The sequence below is a fragment of the Lepisma saccharinum genome, chromosome 12 (assembly GCF_977018435.1).
Source record: "Lepisma saccharinum chromosome 12, izLepSacc3.1, whole genome shotgun sequence".
In the NCBI taxonomy this organism is placed as follows: domain Eukaryota; kingdom Metazoa; phylum Arthropoda; class Insecta; order Zygentoma; family Lepismatidae; genus Lepisma; species Lepisma saccharinum.
In genome coordinates, this window is record NC_139240.1 from 69,137,536 (window position 1) to 69,160,040 (window position 22,505).

The window sequence follows — 22,505 nt, forward strand, 5'->3', positions numbered from 1 at the left end:
CGAAGCTGTTTTTTCTTCTTTTTCGATTAATTTCAGTGGCCACTGCCACCATTCTCGTTGGAACTTGCTGCACTGTTGCTTGGCGTGCATCTTTTGTTCGTAGTTACTAGTGAGTACTAGTTTCTCCGTATTTAAATTGTTATCTTAAAATTGTAGTGAGTAGCTTGTATTTAGAATGAAAATATATTTGTCTACGTATTTATTTTTTTAGTGTCTGTGTTCACATCACATAGAAGGAGGAGTTGTAACCATGTGTTAAAACAAACAAAGTGTTCTAGAACTCACATTAAGGTTTAGGGAACAAATGTAAGAATATGTTGACAACAATTGACACCACCACCTCTCCAACAAAATATTCAAAAGGTCATTCTTCTATCTGTTGCCTGTTGACTTCTCTGCTGTACAGTTTAGTAATGATGATAAAAAGTCATTTTGCAAAATTGTCATCTGTATTTTTAATTTCAATGTCTGCATCACCATGTGTACTCATGCACGTCCGAAATTCCAGGGTGTTGAACTTGTGAAACACACTGTAGATTGATTGAATTTGAGTTTTAAGTCCACTTTATGGACAGACAGGACCGGATCTCCAGTATAAAGTGGGATTCAAACCTCCACCAGTCATAATTACAAGGTAATGACAGGGAGGATGATATTCCTCCTTCACTTTCTGGTTTTTGTCTGGCAAGATGGTTGTCGCTAGAGGTAACACTGATTTCAGTTTTCTTGGATTTTACATTTTCATTTTATCACCTTGCTCCCCCTCCCCCATACACACAAGAAATATTTAATTAAGGTTCCACTATATATGACATTTTTTTACACCTGTATGCTTTTTTCAAGCTTTAATTTGGGTCAATGTTAATGTATTCTAGATGGGCAAACAAACAATGGGAACTCCCTGTCATACATGGAACATACAATCCGAGGGGAAGCTGTATCGTTTGCAAACACCTGCAAGTCCATTATTCCGACCTGTACACTATGATCTTCTTAATTTGGATGATTTTGCTATGGGAACAAATGCTATCGTTGCTGTGATTTCATATACTGTAAGTATATACTTTTCGTTAATGATCTTTTAAATAATATTTGCACAATAATTGTGTCTTATACACAGGGGGTGTGCAAAATAGTATTTTAATTGTAAGTAGTAATTATGTCTATCCATATTTGTAGCTAAAATGTAATAAAAGAGAACTGTGGAACCATGGAAACCAGTTTTCACACCCCGCCTTGTGGACATCCTCAGTGTTCAAGATGACGACTCCTCAGCAGAAATATTTTTGGGTTGTGCAGTTTACGAAATACAATTCAGTTGTTACAGTTCAGCGGGCATTCAAACGTGAATTTGGAAGTGATTACGATGCTAGATTGTACAGGCTGTTGCATCCATTACCCTGGAGATACTGACCAGAATGTGGGAAAAACTCACCTACCTGTTGGATGTGTGTTGTGTAATGAAAAGTGCCCATATTGAGCACTTGTAGTGTGTTGGGTGCATGTAGTAGGTAGACATACTCTTTCATCTCATGTAAGGCTTATTGTATGCCACAGATAAGAGAAATTACACAAATTTAAAACTGATATTCTTTTGTGTACACCCTATACTATTGAGCTCTTAATTTGTACCAAATTTTACTTTTCATTTATTTGAAGTTAATTAGCATTTATAATTACCTACCTTGGTGTGGTAAATGGTCTTGATTATTGAGAAGTTTTGATTAGGAAAGTTTGTAAAATCACATAAAAACAGGTAAAATGGATAATCTACAGTCAAGCAAACAATCCATGAGGCCACATAGGAAGGTGGGGGAAGTTCAACTATCACTGGATAATGTCACCAGGCTGTGGAAGTATGTATTCATTGGGTCACTTCACTGTTTCTGCATGCCTTGAGGAATGTTAAACTCTGTTGCTGGGATCAGAGTTGTGCAATTACTAGAGGCACATATTTTTGGTAAATAAAGAAGCAAAATTTCGGTACAAAAACAGTCGATTTCGGGTTCAAAAGCGATAAATAAAATAAAATTTCGGTGTTATAGCGGTGAATAATCACATCAAAAGTGCTATATAAAATGACATTTTGGTTTTAAAATTGTGAATATAATCCTAAATTTGATTTAAAACTGCACTTCTTACACAAAATAAACTTATCCCTTCTAATAGCACATTTATGTAGTTACCAGAGTATTAAGTTTATTCCTGTGTAAAGGGGTCCATTTTTGCTTCTCAAATATTTACAGCAGAATTAATCAATTTTCTGTGAATTGCAAAACTCACAGGATACTTCAGACTTCAGAAAGTGTCTCGTCTGTATATAAACGGTAAATTTCGTGTTTAAGAGTCAATTTCGCATTTTGCAGTTCATTTCGCATTATTTTGTGACAAAACAGAGTAGAAAAATGCACCTCAGGCCTTTCAGAAACATGAAAAATGAATATTACAGCATGTCATTTCATATTTCGTGTTTTCGTCAAAAACGAAATTTGCATGCCTCTAGCAATTACGCATAAAAAATATTTTCTTCATGACACGTAAAACGTGCGTAAAATACATGTAAAACATAAGGTACATAAAAAAATAGAATCAATAAAAATTAAAAGAAAACATGGGTTTGGGATGGTTATTATTGTTTATAGCAGTTGGCAGTGACAGAAAACAAAAAAGGCTTTAAAACAATTTCCCTCCGAATTTGTGTGTGCTCTAATATTGGAAATTTACAAGCTGTCATATTCACATTCACATCATGCAAGTGTATAATACGCATGAAAAAGGAATTGAAAAAGTAAAGTAAAGTGTTCCCCTGTGCTTAGCACTACGCCATGAAGGCGTATAGGGGGTGTGGGGGTAACGCCCCACACTTTCTTGATCCGGTCGTGAGTGGGGGTGATGTGATCAGCATCACGCCCCTGACCACCTTTACCCCCCAGGTTTCCCCAGGTACCCATGTTATTCGACGCTGGGTGGGCGCCGGGGTCGTTTCCATCGTTAGAAAAGTTCCCGGATTTGAACCGGCCGGGGATCGAACCCGGGACCTTCAGCATGGTAGTCAGACGCGTTACTGACTGAGCCACCGTGGCCACTAAAGGAATTGAAGCTGTTAGTAAAACTTTGAAATCCAAATAAATTGTTGTTAATCATTATGTTAGTTATAAATACAAGAACTAGTGCAAGATGCATATATCAAGAGGTTTTTCAATTTGTAAAAATATGTGAAACAACATTTCTATTTTTAAAAATCTGTTAGTGTGGGCATGAGGTGGCTGCATAATCAATCTTCAAAAAATTATGGTTTTGTGTTTAAATGTGTAAGGAAATTAGTTTTTACATCTGGGTAAAAAAATTGTTTTCTCCATGAAGTAAATTACACGTAATTCATGTAAAAATAGTAGGGATGGGCCGATATGAAATTTTGACTGATACCGATACAGTACCGATATAAAATTTGCCAATACTGATAACCGATATTCTACCGATCCGATATAAAATTAGAAATGATCCTTGAAGACCCTGAAACTTTCATTGATCTCCATAATAAATGTGTGTTTCGAGCTGATTGCAATGCAAAAGAAGTTGAATATTTAGACATTTACTTTTTCAGAAAGTAGGGCATGGAGATTATCCATAAAAATTACAACAAAATGGCAGAATTTTGCACTAAATTATAACATATTTATCGATATATCGGATCGGTAAAATAATCGGTAATTTTACCAATAAACCGATACACCGATATGCCTATATCGGCCGATACTGATAGAGTACCGATTAATTGGTCCCATCCCTAAAAAATAGTAATGAGTAAATTACCTTGCCAACCCTTGCTGGGCTTGAATCTCCCTGATGTTAAGCTCGTATTCCTATATTTCCTCCTGTATAGAAGGTGTTGAATTCATGATGGATGCAGTAAACTAGGTTTACCATGTCCATCATGAAAATCCACTTTACAGTACTAAGAAATGTTTGCCTTATTGCACCGATGTTGCACAACCTAGGGACACAAAGTTACGGCAAATAAGAATCAACAAAATTGATAAAAAGTTGCTACATGAGTGGTATATAACTGGCGAAAGAAATTGTGGATGATACCAAATGTCTGCTGCTTCTATTATGTGCGTAGTTAGTTTGATTGAATTGAATTATGTGGAGATTTTGAAGACTGAGAGAAATGTGAAGGCCTTGCTGTGTTTACACAGCTGAAGTTATTTAGTAGGGATGGGCCGATATGAAATTTTAGCCGATACCAATAAAGTACCGATATAAGATTTACCAATACCGATAACCGATATTCTACTGATCCGATATAAAATTAGAAATAGTCCTTGAAGAACCTGAAAGGTTCATTGACCTCCTTAATAAAGTGTTTCAAGGTGATTAAAGTGCAAAAGAAGTTGCATATTTAGACATTTACTTTTTTAGAAAGTAGAGCATGGAGAATATCCATAAAAATTACAACAAAACGGTATAATTTTGCACTAATTTATCAGATATTTATTGATATATCGGATCTGTAAAATAATAGGTAATTTTACCGATGCACTGATATGCCTAGATCGGCCGATACGGATAGAGTACCGATTAATCGGTCCTATCCCTATTATTTAGTATTCAATGAAAGACCAGATTGTTATTTCAAGGCGTGCTACATTAAAGTAGACAGGTAAGAATTATTTTATTGATACATCAAACATAAGTAGCCGGTTAGTACAAATATAATATTTTGTACAAATATTCTTTTGTGTGGGGTGGAACATTGTAAAAACCAGTAGGCAGCAAACCATAAGCCAGTGAGTTTTCCTTGACGCCTTCAGCTGTTGAACTAATACCAAGTAAATTAGGAGCTCCTGGGACCAGACAATAGTTTCATTTTCTCCTCAAAACGATGGTTACCTGGGGGCAACCCTGTGTGGTAAAGGCAGCCAGAACATGGTGCTGATCACACCTCCAAAATGGTCGAGATTGAGAGTGTGTGGGGCCCAATCCCCACATACCCTAAATGTGTCTTCAACGCACGGTGCTATATGCGCGGCGAACTTTATCTTACTTTAACTTCCATATCAGAAAGAAATAGCATGTAAATCAAGCTATGCATGCACGAGATAATCGTTTTCCAAAAGAAATAGCATTAGATGGCTCTTGTTCATCAAATGATTTCTAAGGTGTGGAAAATAGGCTTTCTTTCAAGTATATTTGCCATTTGGATTAGAAAGTAATGCAACAATGGAAGGTTAACTTGTGCATTTTTACTTTCAGTGTAGCATAAATAAGTTGGTTGGTGACTTTAATTTAAATGTGTTAATGTGCCTAATATTTTTTTTATAATGAGATTCTTTCACTTTTTTCTATCTTGTTCCTCCTTTCTCTCTCTCCTTTTTTCTGTGCTTCCTTCATTCCTTTCTTTCTCTTCTTTTATTTCCTTTGTTCTTCCATAGTTTTCTTCATTCTTTCTTGCTTTCCTACATTTTCTGTCTTTCTTTTTCCTTTCTTCCATTGTTTTTGTTTTTCTTTCTCTTTCTTTCCTCCTTTTCTTCCTTCCCTTCTTACATTCCTTCCTTTGTTTTTTTGTTTCATTTTCCTCCATTAATTTTCATTTCTTTTCTCCTTTTATTCCTTCATTTTCTTTTTCAGACTTCCTTTGTCTTTTTGTTTTATTCTCTTCCTTTCTTTCCTCATTTTCTTCATTCCTTTGTTTTTGTTTCTCTCTTCTTTCATTCCTCCTTTCCTTTGTCCTTAATTTTTTTATGTTAACTTCACTTTTATGACCAATTGTATTTTTTCTTTGAGGGTTATGATATGGAAGATGCTATGATAATCAACAAGTCATCCTATGAACGTGGCTTTTCTCACGGCTCCATTTTGAAATCTGAGTTCATCAACCTGAAGGACATCACATTATCAGTAAGTGTATTTTTCCTTGTAATGTACATTGATTGTTACGGTTAATATAACACACACACGCATAAATAAAGAGAAATATGCGAAATTCAAGGATATTTCTGGTAAGGAACAAATGTTAAAATACATCACCATTTTCTTATTGAAAATTAATCTGGGTTATACAATATTTGGAGTGAATATGAAAAATATTAATTTGTTGTAAGAATGTGTAAACATGTACCATTATGGTGAAAAACTTTAGGAATTTTAAATAATTATTGTATGAATGGTTATGAACTCTACAATGCATTAGTGTGACCCTAGTTCTTTTTGGAGTACAGGCGCCAAAGTGAGATGAACTAACATTGTAGGGTTTATCCAACATTCAACCACGTGATAAGGAACCTATATCTACAAGGGTTGATCAAATGAAAAGGTACAAAACGACACTGTCGGTGTAAATGAATACTTTATTCAAAGTATCCTCCATAGGCCTGAGCACATTGATCCCATTGATGAACGAGCCGAATGATTCCTTTTTCCCAGAATTCCTTTGGCCGTGACGCGACCCAGTCCTTCACAGCGTCCTTGAGTTCATCGTCCGAGGTGAAGCGCTTTCCTTTGAGATGCTTTTTCAGGGGACCAAACACACGGAAGTCACAGGGGGATAAGTCTGGACTGTAGGGTGGATGGTCTAGCTGCTCCCACTTGAACCTGGCCAGTTCCGCATGTGTGACCCTGGAGACGTGTGGACTTGCGTTATCATGGAGCAGAACCACACCCTCCGTGAGCAGCCCCGGTCGTTTGTTCTTGATGGACCTGCGTAGGCTGCGGAGTGTCTCACAGTACACATCAGAGTTAATGGTTCGTCTGTGTTCAAGGAATTCCACAAGTAGCGGACCTTGCACATCGAAAAACACGGTAAGCAACACCTTGCCTGCTGACGTCACGGCTTTGAACTTTTTAGGGGGAGGTGATGAGGAATGCTTTCACTGCATGCTGTCCCGCTTTGTCTCTGGCTCGTAGTGATGGCACCAGCTCTCATCACCTGTGACGATCCGCTCCAGGAAAGCGGGGTCTTCTTGATAACGACACAGATGTTGAATTGCTAGCCCCATACGCAGGTTCTTTTGCTGGTCAGTGAGATGCTTCGGAACCCACTGCGCACACACCTTCCGATAATGCAACCTGTCGTGAATAATTGTCCACATTGTTCCAAAGCTGACATCCATCTTTACCGCCAACATTCGCAATGTGACACGTCGATCACTTTGCACTAGGTCGTCCACCTTGTCGAGGAGATCGGCCGTGATGACAATGTTCGTCTGGCCTGGTCTCGGGTCATCAAGCAAACTCTCATGGCCTGCACGAAAACGGGCACTCCATTTCCTCACTGATTTGCCAGACACACAGTCTTCCCCGTAAACGTTCACCATCTGGCGATGAATATCGGCCGGTTTAACACCTTCTGCTGTCAGAAAACGGATAACGCCACGCTGCTCCTCAACAGTCGAATTTGCCAATGTTAACGCCATCCTGTCCGAACACGCACTGCCGCGTCACTTGGACGGCGCTCTGTATCGGAGCCTCTGCTCTCTCCTGCGCATGCGCGTTCCCCTGCATGCTCCGATGGCACGTGGCGACTCCAATCGCACCCCTACATATCACGCTACGTTCTCCCATCGCGGCATCGGTATTATATAAACGATTCCGTTGTTACGACGTTTCGTACCTTTTCATTTGATCAACCCTTGTATCTCCCAAACTTTCCCATAAACTTCCCAACTAAATACCAAAACTGACAAACCCGTCCCTTTTCGCCTCGCCAGTAGCATAGGTAGCTGTGACAGTTGAGCCATAGCTGAGAATTCTCCAAATTTAAAGTACTAATTGTGAAATTCACTCAAACTTGCCAAAGAAACCGAATCTTAACTTCAATCTATCATTACGATGTATTGTATGCTGGCCTTTATAAACTGATGTTCCCAATCTGTGTGTCATCATTCATCAAGAGATATACCACTCCTTGAGACACCCTGTATATAATTCATGTATGTGCAGTTCTTTAAATATTCCTTAACTTAATTGGCATCACTAAAGATTACTCGGCAAGCCACTCAAAATTAATAATTCACATGTTATAACATAAAAGAACTATGCTTGTTTCCCTGACTCACTAACAGATCTCTCCCGAGCCTTTACTACCCCAAGGACCCTGGAAACTGATTGTGGCACATGAGTACCCTAAGACCACACTTAGATCCCAAATCTACACTGACACTATGCCAACTCGGTAACTTTGATATCCCTTGAAGATTACCCACAAGGAATTTAGTTTATCTTTGGTGAGGATCTTTAATGATGACCAATGCGAATCAGAATTCCCTCCTCCTGGAAGTGAAGACTGTCATTAGTACACAAATTACTAAATATCTATGCACTGAGAAACCATTTAGGTGAAAGTGCAACACCACAGTTCAGAAATACACATATATTAACAAAGAATGTAATAAAAATAATCATCTCTTTCAGGTATACAAGCGTTAATCCACATTACACCCTTTTCAATTAGAGAGTAAACACAAGGCTATACATCATTATTCAAGTCAATGTTTCATACAATAAACTACCCATGAAGCTACAGATTTTAATATTATTCAACTGCTCATTTAATAATCAAGCATGTCTGTTTGGACACGTAAATCAAGATAAGATGCCTTTTACACAGTTACATCCTGAGCATGATCTCCCTTGCAATAGGAGAATTAAAAAAACAAAATAAACTGGACGGATTTCAAATTTAACTAAAGGTGAGAATGTACCATCAGACAACTTGTTTTTCACATATAAGCTGATATCAGCTGGGAGAGATACCATCCTTCAACTTTAAGGTACTTATTTACTTAAGAAAAGGTCACTGTAATTCACTCTTTACCATTAAGACATATGAAATTTTAATTTATTTATAACAAAGGTACATATTCATAACCTTTTCAGTTCTTTTATCGTTCAGTAATTTTCGTAAATGTCTTGTTTTCAAGATGACAGCACGATGCCCTTTGTTCTAGTCCACGATTTGCAATGCAAGAAGTTTGCAAGTTATGGCCATAAGACGCATCACACGAGTGCTAGCATGCGTAGAGTAGAAGAAGTAAACTTAAGGTTTTCAAAGTTCCTTGAACAACCATCCGGTTGTGTCTTAAGTACAAGAAGATTTTGTACTTACATCACAGCTGCAAATACAAACCATGTGACTATGTCGGTCGGCCGTAAATTTCACTTATCTCTCGTTCTGACAGTCATTCGTCTCGATACTCGTATATGTACGTGATCCTCAAACTTTAGTGCTTAAAACGTGATATTCAGAATAACTCGTACTTTCTTTATAACACGGATATCGTTTGATTCCTCGCCGTTCGTATTTCGTTCCATCATCCTTCGTTCTCCTTCTTATGCACACTAAGTCCCACTGAAGTCAACCACCTTCTTTCAATTTAAGTACACAACAAGGACATAAATCTTTCTGTTTACTACATAATTATAATAGTTATCACATTGACAATAATTAAAATCTTGAAGTAAACCGTCTTAATTTTACATACAAATATACATCATCTCCACACATAGAAACAGCAAAGGCCATCTATTGATCAAAAATCATACTATCTGTGACAGCACCGCAGGCTACTGCCACCTAGCGAGTAAATCATGTACTCAAACAAACAACACGTAAATTGTTCAAAACTAGGTCTGTGTTAATAAACTAAACTTTTGACATGAATTTAGTAAGTATTAAATACAGTATACAATTAAAATAGTGTTTATGACAATATTAGTCATAAAAGCTTTCATTGTAGTTCAGGATTTATTTTTGTAATTCTGTTGACCTTGAGCTGAATTAAGTTTTCTTTCTTTGGTTTGAAATATCTGGTTTATCAAAGAGAAATGCATGAGCCCTAAGTCCACAAATATTGAGATTCTGCTGAAATCGATAGCAAGCAATGCATTATCTATGCTGCGCAATGTATCCAAAGTTGTGGTGGCTGGGTAACATCAACAAACTTTTACAGCAGAATATATCAGTATGACAGATTGTTCTTAGTAACATGTAATCAAGGGGTCCCAGGTTCAATGCCCAGTGGAGGCATGTATCACAGTGGTTTGGATCCCACTTTAAACTGTACGTCCAGTTCTGTTTAGCCTATCTGTGCATAAACTGGTATTTAAACAAAAACTCAAACTCTTCTTAGTAACCTTGTTTGCAATGCCACAAGGGCTTAAGAAGTCTCATTTTTATCGTATATGTATTCAACAGATTCACGGTTGCCAGTGGCATTTATTTTTGTAGAAATTTCAGTGAATAATTCAGGCTGAACCAGGACTCAAATGCAGATCTCTGACATACCATGCCATTGCTCTACCACGATGCTACCGAGCCAGCCTGGTTTTGCCTGATTTTTCACTATCACCGTTTTACCTGTTCGTAACCTTGATGTTCTTCATATGCTATGGAAGTTTGTCATTTTGTATTTTTGTTGCTTTACATCACATTTCTGCCACTTTGAGGATAGATTGTGAGTGTCCCATCAATTTCATCTCTTAGCAAGAACACCAATGAGCTGGTCCAGGCTCGAATTGTGAATCTTTGGCGCCAAGATCAGCAGCCAAGTACATAGTGTCTACCAGTAATGAAAGTCAAGAAAAGATCGGTCAAGAAATAATACTTGTGGTCACAAATTTATTTTTTCTTTCACAATGACTCGTTGATTGATTTAGTTTATTTTACTTCACTTTTCTGCACCTCTGGCTAATTGCGAAGATGAGGATGAATGGTGGTAAGATAAGATGGATGAACGACAACCTCGCTAGTCTACCAAATGCAGTCCAGGATGCATTATAGGTAAAGGCAAGTCTAATTTTCTTGTTAAATCCAGCTTCAGTTTTCATCTTAACTGGCCTTTTTGGTAGGGGTTTTTCATTTAAACATATTTTTATTTTCTTAAATCCTAATTTCTTTTACCTGAGAAGGGATTTTGTAATAATGGTTAAGAAAACTAAGAAGTAGGGATGTGACGAAGCTGAAAATTCACCGATGCCGATGTACTCACCAATAATTTTTGGAACCGATACCGATGCCAATATTTAACCAATTCCGATACATAAGGTTATTCGACAAAAATGGGATGTTATTTTCAGCATGACAAAAATAAATTTGGTATGTACATTTCTATTGCATATCATATGTATATACATATATATTCTTAAGCGATGCGAATGTACATTTGCATCTACAAAAGGTGGTTATGTGAACCTTTAAGAAGAACATGGATTCTCAAGAGATTTAACATTAGTACATAAGCAGCTCTTTGAAATGCAAAATGGATTCCTGTTATTAATGTTGGAAATTTACTGCTGCCAGACACTGAACACTCAATCACTGAATACTGAGTGTCCAAGTATTTTCTCAGCACTTGCTTCAGGTTTGAATACTCACTTTTGAATTTCCAACACAACAGCAGATCCTGGATCTGCAATGTACTGTTTTATTTTCGATTTTGAATTAGGTTGATCCTCTGAATGAGAGTTTGCAATAATTTTATTACAAAAACTCTACAATAATGATGAATCATAACCTAATTTTCAATATATCTTACAAAACTAAAATATAAAACTTATTAGAAGGTAAAACTCTAGTATAATCTGTACCGGTTTAAATATCGGATTGATGCCGATATGTCAATTTCTGCCGATTTTCATACATCTGTAATCGGCTTCGGCACATCCCTACTAAGAAGGAAGGTCAAGATAAAGTCAATAAAAGGTCAAGAATTTTGGATTTTGCTAATTTGATAGACAATGTTAATGCACTCTCACTGAGTAGTTATACAAAACACCCTGTGTGAATATATCTCTGTTCCTCCTTTGAATTGTGTTATTGTCTCCCCCAGCCAGGTACTTTCTTTGGGTTGGATCCTAAGCAACCGGAACTTTGCAGCACACTTGATAACGATGGTCTGCCATTTGTGGGAACAGTGTTGAATGAAGGGGATCCATTTTACTGGTAAGTTTACAGTGATTATTTGTTACCTTGGAAAGATTCTTACCTTTACTTCTTAAATATAAAAGGGTTCGTCAGAAGGAAACCTTAATATGGTTTTGTTTTTATCTAATTAGATTTCTTCACACATCTAGGGGTGTGCAGACAGAGATTTTGTGGTCGGGAATGGGAAATGTTTGAAATTTCCTGACACTGTAGAAATCTCAAATTCTATACGTCATTTTCATTTTGAATGATTGTTTCTACATTTATCAAATAAAAATTAACTATTTTCAAGTAGTTTCAGCCACTTATGATGCAGAAATCATTTTTAAAAATGACAATTTGGAATTTCCCGACTGTTCATGATCCTGAAAAGTTTTCGGAAATTATTTCCCAAAGTTGTGATCAGGATGGGAATTTTTTTTTTTTTTTCAGTACCAACTTTTGGGGACCACGCACACTTCTAGCTCGATTGCTCAAAGAAAAACTTCAAATTCAATTTTTGTCTTCCCCATAGAAAGGCAGAGAGGGTCACATGAACTCGTGAACCAATCGCCATGGGGAGGGGAGAATCTTGAGGTATTCTGCCTTGCCAAACTTATGCCTGAAAGCACAACAGGTGGCAAAGGTAACAAAGCCGATGATCGGAAAAGCCTAACTATCATTGCAGGGTAGCAAGCAAAAGGTGTAATTTACAACTGAGCAAAAATCAGTCATTGGCAACACTGCTTTTTGTACTTTGGAAACTCTGACATGTGGAGATTTCCGTTTCGCAACACATATTTTCAAGTGCTCATAAAGTGCCATTGTTACCTCAGAAAAAATTATCCTTGGGATGAATGTGTAGTCACTTAAGTGGCACTGTAACCCCCTCCCCCCTTAAAGTTGCACCATTATCAGAGGAGGGTTAAAAAAATACAAGGGCACCTGAAAGTTTTCACCTGGCACCTGAATTTTTAAATTATTTTTGTAATCTAGTTTGTGTAGGGAAATTTCCATTACTTTTTTAAAAATAGCAAGTACAATACGTGGTGTTTTGTAATGTTTGTGTGTTTTTTTATCATGTGTATATTAAAATCAGAATAATAAACATGCCATTATTATTTTTTGCACTGTTGCTAACTGAATTTTAAAATTTGTGGCCATATGGTAGAGTCTGCCATATATTAGAATATATTGCATAGCTGCTCGTGCCATTGTCTGTTAAGCCTTGTTTACAAATGCCACTCTGATGCAAGAATTAATTATTTTTAATTCAGTCATGTATAAATTAATAAATTAAATGTTTATACCATAATGAAAGAAAGAAAAAAATGCTGAATTATTTTTATTGTTCTCTATTCCTGGTTATTACTATGTTACACTCTTGTAAAAAATTGTAGGTCCAGTCCCGGTTAGCCTTACTGTGCATAATGTGGACTTAAAACACCATGCCAATGAATCCATCAATTATCTTACAACCATTCATCCTCATCTTCACGTTTGGCCAAAGGTACAGAAAAATGAAGTAAACTAATTCAGTCATTGTGATATAATTTTTTTCTTTTTTTTTGACTTCTTGACTTACTTGTTGATTTCTTTACTTTTTCTTGACTTTCATGACTGGTAAACACCCTGTATAATAGCTGATATGAGATGTAACGGGCCTATTTGCTACTTTAAAAATATCGCTAAGCCAGATGTATCCAGTAAGTGCTCTTTTGTGTTGTAATGTGCCTAGCAAAGCAATACTTTCTGACTTCCTGATTACATTTTCATTGTGTATATCTGTTGCAGCTTTTTCCATGGAGAAAAATCTTCATGGTGTGTAAAGAAGTTTACAGGGAAGGAGACAGCATATGTAAACGCTGTGAAGTTATGTAACTGTGGTACTAGAACAGAATTTAACAAAGTGTGTATTTCACTTCGAGTACCTGTAAGTTCTTTTTTTCTTCTTTTTTAAATGTAGTCAGTACTTGGTTATTGTAGAGGGTGGCCGAAAAGTCCTGCACCACAAGCTGGATTGCAATATTCAATGTGTTGCCAACCATTGTCAAAACACAAAAAAAAGTGTAGGTGATCAGCTATTGCTCACAGGATATGGGTCACCAAGTCTGGCAAAATAGCACGGCACTGAGAAGCAATTTGCACACACAAATGCTGTTTGTCCCTGATGCCAACAGTGGTGTGTGCACTCCGGCTATTGATCCGGGTTCCCCTGTGGGAATAGCCTTTGCATCCACATAGCAGAATAACATCTACCTGCCCTTCAGTAGTTAGCATGGAACCTGCAAGAAGAAACCTCAAACATTTCACATTTATCACATGCCTATAGTGCCAGACTTTTTGGGCCACCCTGTATATGAAAAGTAGAAATATTGTTAAAATATTACTGAGTTGGTGGTACCTGATGAAATATTCTTATCGCTATCTACCAATGCTGATGCATGAACCTTATCAATTTAAAGTACTACAGGGCAATTTAGGCTGTCAACAAGCAACAAGTCTCCAAAAGGGCCTCACACATTCTCGGTCTTGGCCATTTTGGGGTGATGTGATCAGCGCCGTGCTCCACCGATTTTTAACCACCAGGGTTGCCCCAGGTATTCATTGAACTGAGGCTGGGTAATCTCCAGAGCTGCTTTATGTGGGGACAAGACAAGAAAAATTCCAACCTTAGAACACTCACCCTGGGAATCAATACTACAGAGCATTTCCTGACATTCGCTACAAGACTCGGCGGCAAGCACCCCGGCATCAGCGCTTGTCTTTCCCGGCGAACGGGGTCTGCAACACTCGCACGCTACAGTCCGTTTTTTTTTTTTTTGCTCTCCCTGCCTTCACTCTCTTTCCCTTTCTGTTGACGTTGCAGACTGACGCCAGTATAATCGTCCCTCGGAAGTTGTGTTGTGTTGTGTCGTGTCCGTGTGTTGAAGATTGTGGCTTAATATGGCACCACAAAAGTTTACATTACAACAAAGGATTTATCTTGTCGAGTGTTACTTCGGAAAGAGGAATTGTGGAGAAGTGCGACAATGTTTTGCAACGAAATTTCCTGGTGTTCCCATTCCACATAGGACTACTACATTAAACCTCGTATAGAAGTTTAAGAGTAACAGGGTCAGTTCTGAATAAAAGTGGAAAGAAAAACCCATGTTACTTACCGAGGAAGAACTCAATGAGATAGGACAAAGGTTAGAACAGTCTCCCTGGAAATCTATCGGCCGCCTCTCACAAGAAACGGGTGTTTCAAAAACTCTCTAGGTCCCCCGATTTGTCAGCATGTGATTTTTATTTATGGGGAAATCTAAGAGAAATAGTATACAAAGACAATCCGCACACTATCCGTGAGTTAAAAGAGAGTATTGTACGAGAAATTACAGTAGATGAACTTGCATGTGTAAATGCAAATTTCCTTCGGAGATGCCAGGAATGTGTTGCAGCAGAGGGACATCTTTTTAACACCTTCTGTAGTCAAGGTTAGTACAGAATATGAAAACTGTAATTTTAATAGCCGACTCTGGCAACTGTCGCGGACCCCGTCCGCAAGGAAAGACAAGCATTGATGCCGGGCTGCTTGCTGCCGAGTCTTGTAGGGAATGTCAGAGAATGCTCTGTAGATCTACCACATGGCACATACCACATACCACCGAAACTCACTGTATCTATTTTGGGAGCAATGTGCACATGTAACAAATTTTACCAAGCAGGAACTCATTATTATGCATTTTTAATACATGTATAAAAAAGGAAAGTTAAAAATTGTACTTACGTATGTGAGTATAGTGCTCTTATTGTAGAACGACGTTTCAGAGATTGACTATCTCTTTCCTCAGGTTCGTATAAAAAAACAAAAACTAAGTACTTGGCATAGTACTGCGTCAGAAATGTAATATGAGGATTGTGGTTAAGGGTTGGTTAGGGTACATTTAAAATATTAAGTTTTTGCTATTACAAGTACGTAAAAACCAAGTCGTTCCCTAAAAAAAAACTCATGTAGTAGACCTATTCACAGGTAAAAAAGTTAAAAAAGTTAAAAATCTAAAAAACCTGCATAAATCTCAAAAGAAAAAGAAGGGAATAGGATTAGAACAGGAGTACATCATAAACCCCTATCGGGGAACTTATATATTAACAAGGAATCGGCGCACCCCGAAATAACAAAGGAAAACGTATTCCTTAACTTTTTTATTAGGGCCGGTAGACTATGCAATAATGGAAAAGAAAAAGACAACGAAACTCGGTGGATAAGAAAAACAGGATTAAAAAACGGATACACAAATAGAGAAATGGATAAGATAGCGGAGAGAGCACGGAAAATTATTAGGAAAGAAGGGGATCAAAAAGAAGGGGAAAAAACCGAAAATAGGAGGGTAAAGTATGTTGGCATCCCTTACCATCAATCCGTATCGGAAAAAATCGGAAAAATAACGAGAGATTATGGAATCGTTTGCGGGATGAAAGCACCAAAGAATGTAGAAAAATACTTCACCGATTATAAGAAAGGGAAGACAACTAGGGAAATACCGGAAAAACAGAAGGGGGTTTATCGAATAGAATGCCAATGCGGGAAGGAGTACATAGGACAGACGGGCCGAAATATGGGTAAAAGATGGAGCGAGCATGAAAAGGACATAAGGGAAAAAGTTCCCAAAACGGGTCTCTCAGAACACATTTTGGAAAGTGGGCATGGAATCGCAAAAAAAGAGATAATCAGAAAAGAGGGGAGGAAATTAGGAAGAAACGTGTATGAAACAGCGAGTATTTGTAGGGGGGGGAAGAATAATCTTAATAGGGACGAAGGAAATTTGGAAGAAGGGTGGATCAATTTCCTCAAAAAATGGGATAAAGCCTGGAAGATTAAACCCAATATCGGTTTCCACGTCACTCCGGAAGTTATGCAAGCTGCAAGAGAGGAACGTGAATTCACGTTGGATTTATGACGTAATAAGGGGAAACGAGAAAATTAGGGGGAGGGGAAACATTCGTGGAGAATTGACCTTCATGTGGATAGATAAGCACAGTTGGGTAGGAAAGGCCAAACCTGCAGGTTGCATTGAGATTTATGCAGGTTTTTTAGATTTTTAACTTTTTTAACTTTTTTACCTGTGAATAGGTCTACTACATGAGTTTTTTTAGGGAACGACTTGGTTTTTACGTACTTGTAATAGCAAAAACTTAATATTTTAAATGTACCCTAACCAACCCTTAACCACAATCCTCATATTACATTTCTGACGCAGTACTATGCCAAGTACTTAGTTTTTGTTTTTTTTATACGAACCTGAGAAAAGAGATAGTCAATCTCTGAAACGTCGTTCTACAATAAGAGCACTATACTCACATACGTAAGTACAATTTTTAACTTTCCTTTTTTATATTCTGGATTTGTGAGTAACACACGACAAACCTAAAAAATGCTATTTTTAATACATGGTTTTGAGAATTATTGCCTGCCTCAAAAGGTTTGTTTCGTACGATTTTCTTGCATATATTCTAGGCATAGGCGTAGCTATGGGGTGTGCCGGGTGTGCCTAGGCACACCCTAATGGGCTGCTTTATCAAAGAGAATTAAAGACAGATATTTCAATAAGAGAGAAAATAAGCAGCAGTTTGTAAGAAGTTGAAAATGTCATTACTTGGTACAAACGTGTGCATTATCGCTGATGAAACGGGTGTCCATAGATTTTCGATGTCATTGGAAAAAGAAGATATTTACTGCATTCTACTCTGTACTACAGCGCCTTTCTTCTATACCTGTCACAAGCTGCACGTGTGAGAGAGAGCTAACCCAAGTTAAAACTAAATTAAGAGCAACTCAGAAGCAGGATAGATTGGAAGCCCTGCTCTTGCTGTTAGTGGAACAGGAAAAAGCTTATTTATTGATGTAAATGAAGTTATTGATGGGTTTATGAACATTGTACCTTTTGACAGACGTCTCTTGTTATAGATGACATGTATTTTGATGTATTTGTAACATTTTGTGTGTGTGTAATTTCTATGCAATTTGATTTTTTTCTACTACATATATTCAGAAATTTTAAACACTGTCATTTAGTGAATTTATATTCCTTTACAAACATCAGTGCAGTTAAAGAGCCAAGTGATTGTGTTGCAAAATATGCTATTAAAAAGGTACAAGACCTCTTTTTTTTTTTTTTTTTTTCTTTGTGCACACCCAAATATAAAGTTCTAGCTACGCCTATGATTCTAGGGATGGGACAGATTCATCACTACTGTATCGCCTGGTATCAGATTATTTTTACCAATCCCATCTTATAATTTAGTGCAAAATTCTGCCATTTATAATTTTTATGGATAATGTCCATGCCCTACTTTTAGAAAAAGTAAATTTCTAAATATGCAACTTCTTTTGCAATGCAATGACCTTGAAACGTGCATTTCTCATGGAGGTCACGTTCTTCAAGGAACATTTGGAATTTTATATTGGTTCAGTAGAATATCAGGTATCAGTATCAGACAATTTTGTAGTGGTACTTTATCGGAATCAGCCCATGCCTAATAGATTTATTCTCTTTTTTTATTTACTTAAAGAGAAATCCTAGCGTGGGAGATAAGTTTGCCAGCAGAGCAGGACAGAAGGGTATATGTAGTCACAAGTGGCCAGCGGAAGATTTGCCTTTCACGGAATCAGGGTTGGTGCCAGATATAGTATTCAACCCTCATGGCTTCCCATCTCGAATGACAATAGGTAAGTTGTGATGTAGAATAGGATTGGCTGTGAATTTAGACATGTAGCTGCATACTACAAAGTGGACAATTTATCTCACTTTGGTGTGTAGCGTAGATAGTTATTTTGTTCTACTGTACAAATGAATACTTTTAATGAACTATCATGCAATTAAAATTATTTATTTCTTAATTACATCACTCGAATGACATAGTAAGCATTGGAAAAAGTAAATATTGATTTGCAACTGATAACGTGATTTTGCCTGTTTTTGCCCAACTTCCTCCTGTTGTAACTTGGTTATCCCTGGAATATCAATCTTGAAATTTATTTTGCAGGTACCTCTCATAGAGTACTCTTTATGCTGTAAATATAAATTTTTTAATAGGTCCCCTACCAGAGATACTAGGGTCCAATTTTTTTTTTTTAAAAAAAATAGAAACTATCATTTTCAAAGAGCTATAACTGAAAGATGGAACCAGTAACAGAGCCTAAATATTTTTTGCTAAAACTTCGTTCTCTAAAAAAATTATGGCTCCAGTATTATATTCCTTCCCTACTAAAGAAAATCCTGAACTTCAATTTTTTAAAAAAAAATTGAATATAAGTTTTGTCCCTACATTTCTGCCATTTGCAATAGAGATAGTGAAAAATGACTCAGAACATAAAATGTAGCTTCAAATGTACTAAAAACTATGTTTTTTATCCTAGCTTTCTATCATTTTTCTTAGCTGAGTAACCTTTTTTTATATATTTTTTTTTATTTTCTTTATTGGCCTATTAATTATTCCTGTCCTTATCATGTAATAGGTTACTGTTTTGAGTAACTTTTTAGGGAATTTTATTATTTATTTTATTTCTTACTTATTTTTGCATATTTTTTCATGTTGTCTATACATGTATCTTTTTTATTTTATTTTGTAGCTATGATGATTGAATGCATGGCTGGAAAATCGGCAGCTTTACATGGACTTGTACATGATGCAACACCTTTTAAGTTTTCTGAAAAGCATACAGCTATTAATTATTTTGGAAAGTTGTTAGAATCAGGTTGGTATACAGTTCTGTATATGTCATTGTATTTTTAATATTTGATATGATTAGGTGTGTGTGTGTGTCTCTCTTTCTCTCTCAAGTAAGTTATTTAGGGATATTTGATCTGCATAGTCATTCTGATGAACGTTACCTTTCACGTAAGTAAAAGTTGGCACATCAGCAAAAAAAACACTTGTCATAATTAACAAAACCAAACAACGTTGTGCTGCTGTTTGTGACAACTCATGACACAGTATCCATCAATCCAACTTCCACAACACTGAGATAATTGAGTTTTACAATTCAACTATTGGAACGAAACTCCACACTAAACTTATGAAGCTATGGCTGACTCGTATGTAACTTTTCGTGACTGCTACGTTTGTCCATGGTGGAAATATTACCTAGAGATGAATCAGAACAAGGGAACAAGGAGGATCACAAAAAAAGGTTTTGCATCATTGTTTCAAAGCAATATATGGAGATCGCAAAGCAAATTGTTGTGTTGAATGTAACTATGGACATTAAAATGGTGTCAAACCTTTTTTGTTTCTTACTAATACTACAAGGGTTGTTAAAAGGTTACCCAAGACTTTCGTGCATAAAATATTAATCAATGTAGCATTACTTCAGCAGAACAGACCATGATTCCTTGAGAGTATCCATGATCCTTTGCGATGCATTTGGTGCAGTAGTGTATCTGTTGCTGTGAAACAGCATTGTATAATGAACTTTCTCGTGAAGGAGGTGAAGCCTGCTGAAATTTGGTGTAGACTGCAGGCACAGTATGGTGAACAAACACTGTTACGGGCAAGAGTGTACGAATGATGTCAACGGTTCAGTGAAAGGCGGGAGTTGGTAGCAAATGAACTGCACTGACACGTTCAATCAACTGCAGTGACTTCGGTGAATATCGCGCGTGTTGAGCAAGTTATCCTTCAAGACCAGCGAGTAACAGTGTGTGACATAGTGCATACAGTCAATGTCAGTGTTGTACGTGGGGCCGTTCAGAAGAAAAGACCTGGAATGTCGTTGAAACATGTCATTCTTCTCCATGAAAATGCCAGGCCAACTTGCACTGGGAGGTTTTACCTCACAGTCCTTATAGTCCAGATTTAGGCCCCAGTAATTTCCACTTGTTTGTGGCTCTTAAAGAGCATGTGGGCAGAATGCACTTCCAGACAGATGAGGAACTTAAGAACGCTGTCCTGCAGTGGTTACAACATCACCCTACTTCTTTCTACGCCAAAGGCATTGGATGTTCAAAGGGAATACTTTGAAAAACTCACATAGTTTGGTGCTTTTATGTATGTATATTTCCTGTCTATAAATAAAAGTCTTGGTCAACCTTGAATGGCCCTTGCATAAGAAACAAATTTATGTTATTAGCCAATCATAATTGCCACTAAACACTTCCTGTAAAACAAAAAGCAATGCCTTAGCTTCAATGTTGCGAATTTTCCATGTTAGCTCTCTAGGTTTAAGTGGGATTGTAAGTGTGATGTTTAGGTGAAATATTTGGTTCTTAGTCTGCAAAGTCAGGGAAGTTTGTTTCTATGATTTTGTAGACACCTTGTGCATGCTTTACCACATTTCCGAACAATACGGTAAACTAGCAGGCATTTTAAGGCCTATACTGTTCTTGGGGTTATGAAGTAGTCTCCTGATCTTCGGCAGCAGTTTGTCAATGGTGGTACATTCCTCTCCATTGATTTGTTATTTTATTTTGTTCCAGTAGTAAATTTGAAGTGTCTTACTGTTTCATTTGTCTCTTTACAGCTGGGTACAACTACTATGGTACAGAGAGGATGTACAGTGGAGTAGATGGCCGTGAACTTACTGCAGACATATTCTTTGGAATAGTCTACTATCAAAGACTGAGGCATATGGTTTCAGATAAATGGCAGGTAAGGATTAAATAGATTGCAGAAAACCCATGTTCTAGTAAACAGTTTAATGAAGATTATTCTTTTTTTTTTAGGTAATAACGTATAGGTTTAGCAGTATTTGCATAAAGTCAATAAGTAGAAAGAAAATTCCTATTCGTAACCCATAATTTTTAGTGCAAGCAGTTCTGTTAAGTTTGAGATCTATCTATATTTATACGAATTGCAAATTAACTAACTAATTCCCAGTGCTAAGATACATTCCACCATGGCTAGAAAATAACTTTTCCATGTGTGAACAGGAAAATTGTATGCAATTTCTTTCATGTAGCTTTGTTAAATTTATGTCACAAGTGTGGGTACTCTATTTTATACACCTGGATTTTTTTTAAAAAAACGTTAATTGCCAATCAGATCATAAAGGATCGGCTTCTAGATGTCCCACACCATGGCCACGCAGTCTAAGGTGTCATGCTTTGGGCTCCGGCTACGGGATGTGCACAGGTTCGAGTCTCCTGGAAAAAGCGTAACAAACGTTTCTCCTCAGATTTTGATCTGTGTATGGAACCGGTGACCACCCACCATCGTGAGGAAATTGGGGAGCTACAAATGAGTAGCATAACTCAGTTCTGAAAATCTACAACAATGACTGGGGGTTCGTCATGCTGACCACACATCACCCTGTAACTGGTTGGTTGATTTCCCACCTTGGGTGAGTGAGTAGGAGGATCAGGTGGGAGTGAGGTCGGCAGTCAGTAGGTAGGCCCAGGCCTTCAACACCTGTTCCACCACTTTTTATTATTATCATTTCTTCAAATTAAATGTAGTTAAGATCATGTGTGTTCATCATCCGGAGGTCAACCCTCATGATGTGAGGGTGAGAATGAATCTTTGGATAAGATATGTAGCTAAAAGTAACAATGAAATTCTTTACTGGAGGACACTGAACCACATTTGGCTAGTAATACTGCCATTTCTTCATCAGCTAATGTTC

General features: G+C 37.2%; 1 protein-coding gene across 1 annotated transcript in view; it reads left to right on the plus strand.

The window, feature by feature from the left end:
• Polr1B (RNA polymerase I subunit Rpl135) overlaps positions 1–22,505 on the plus strand; it is a 71,972-nt gene that overhangs the window by 45,556 nt on the left and 3,911 nt on the right. Inside the window, exons 13-19 of the mRNA XM_083132592.1 lie at positions 876–1,052; positions 5,788–5,901; positions 11,829–11,941; positions 13,697–13,835; positions 18,455–18,611; positions 19,515–19,640; positions 21,405–21,532. Coding sequence (XP_082988718.1) covers positions 876–1,052; positions 5,788–5,901; positions 11,829–11,941; positions 13,697–13,835; positions 18,455–18,611; positions 19,515–19,640; positions 21,405–21,532 — 954 coding nt within the window. The remainder of the gene's footprint in view (positions 1–875; positions 1,053–5,787; positions 5,902–11,828; positions 11,942–13,696; positions 13,836–18,454; positions 18,612–19,514; positions 19,641–21,404; positions 21,533–22,505) is intronic.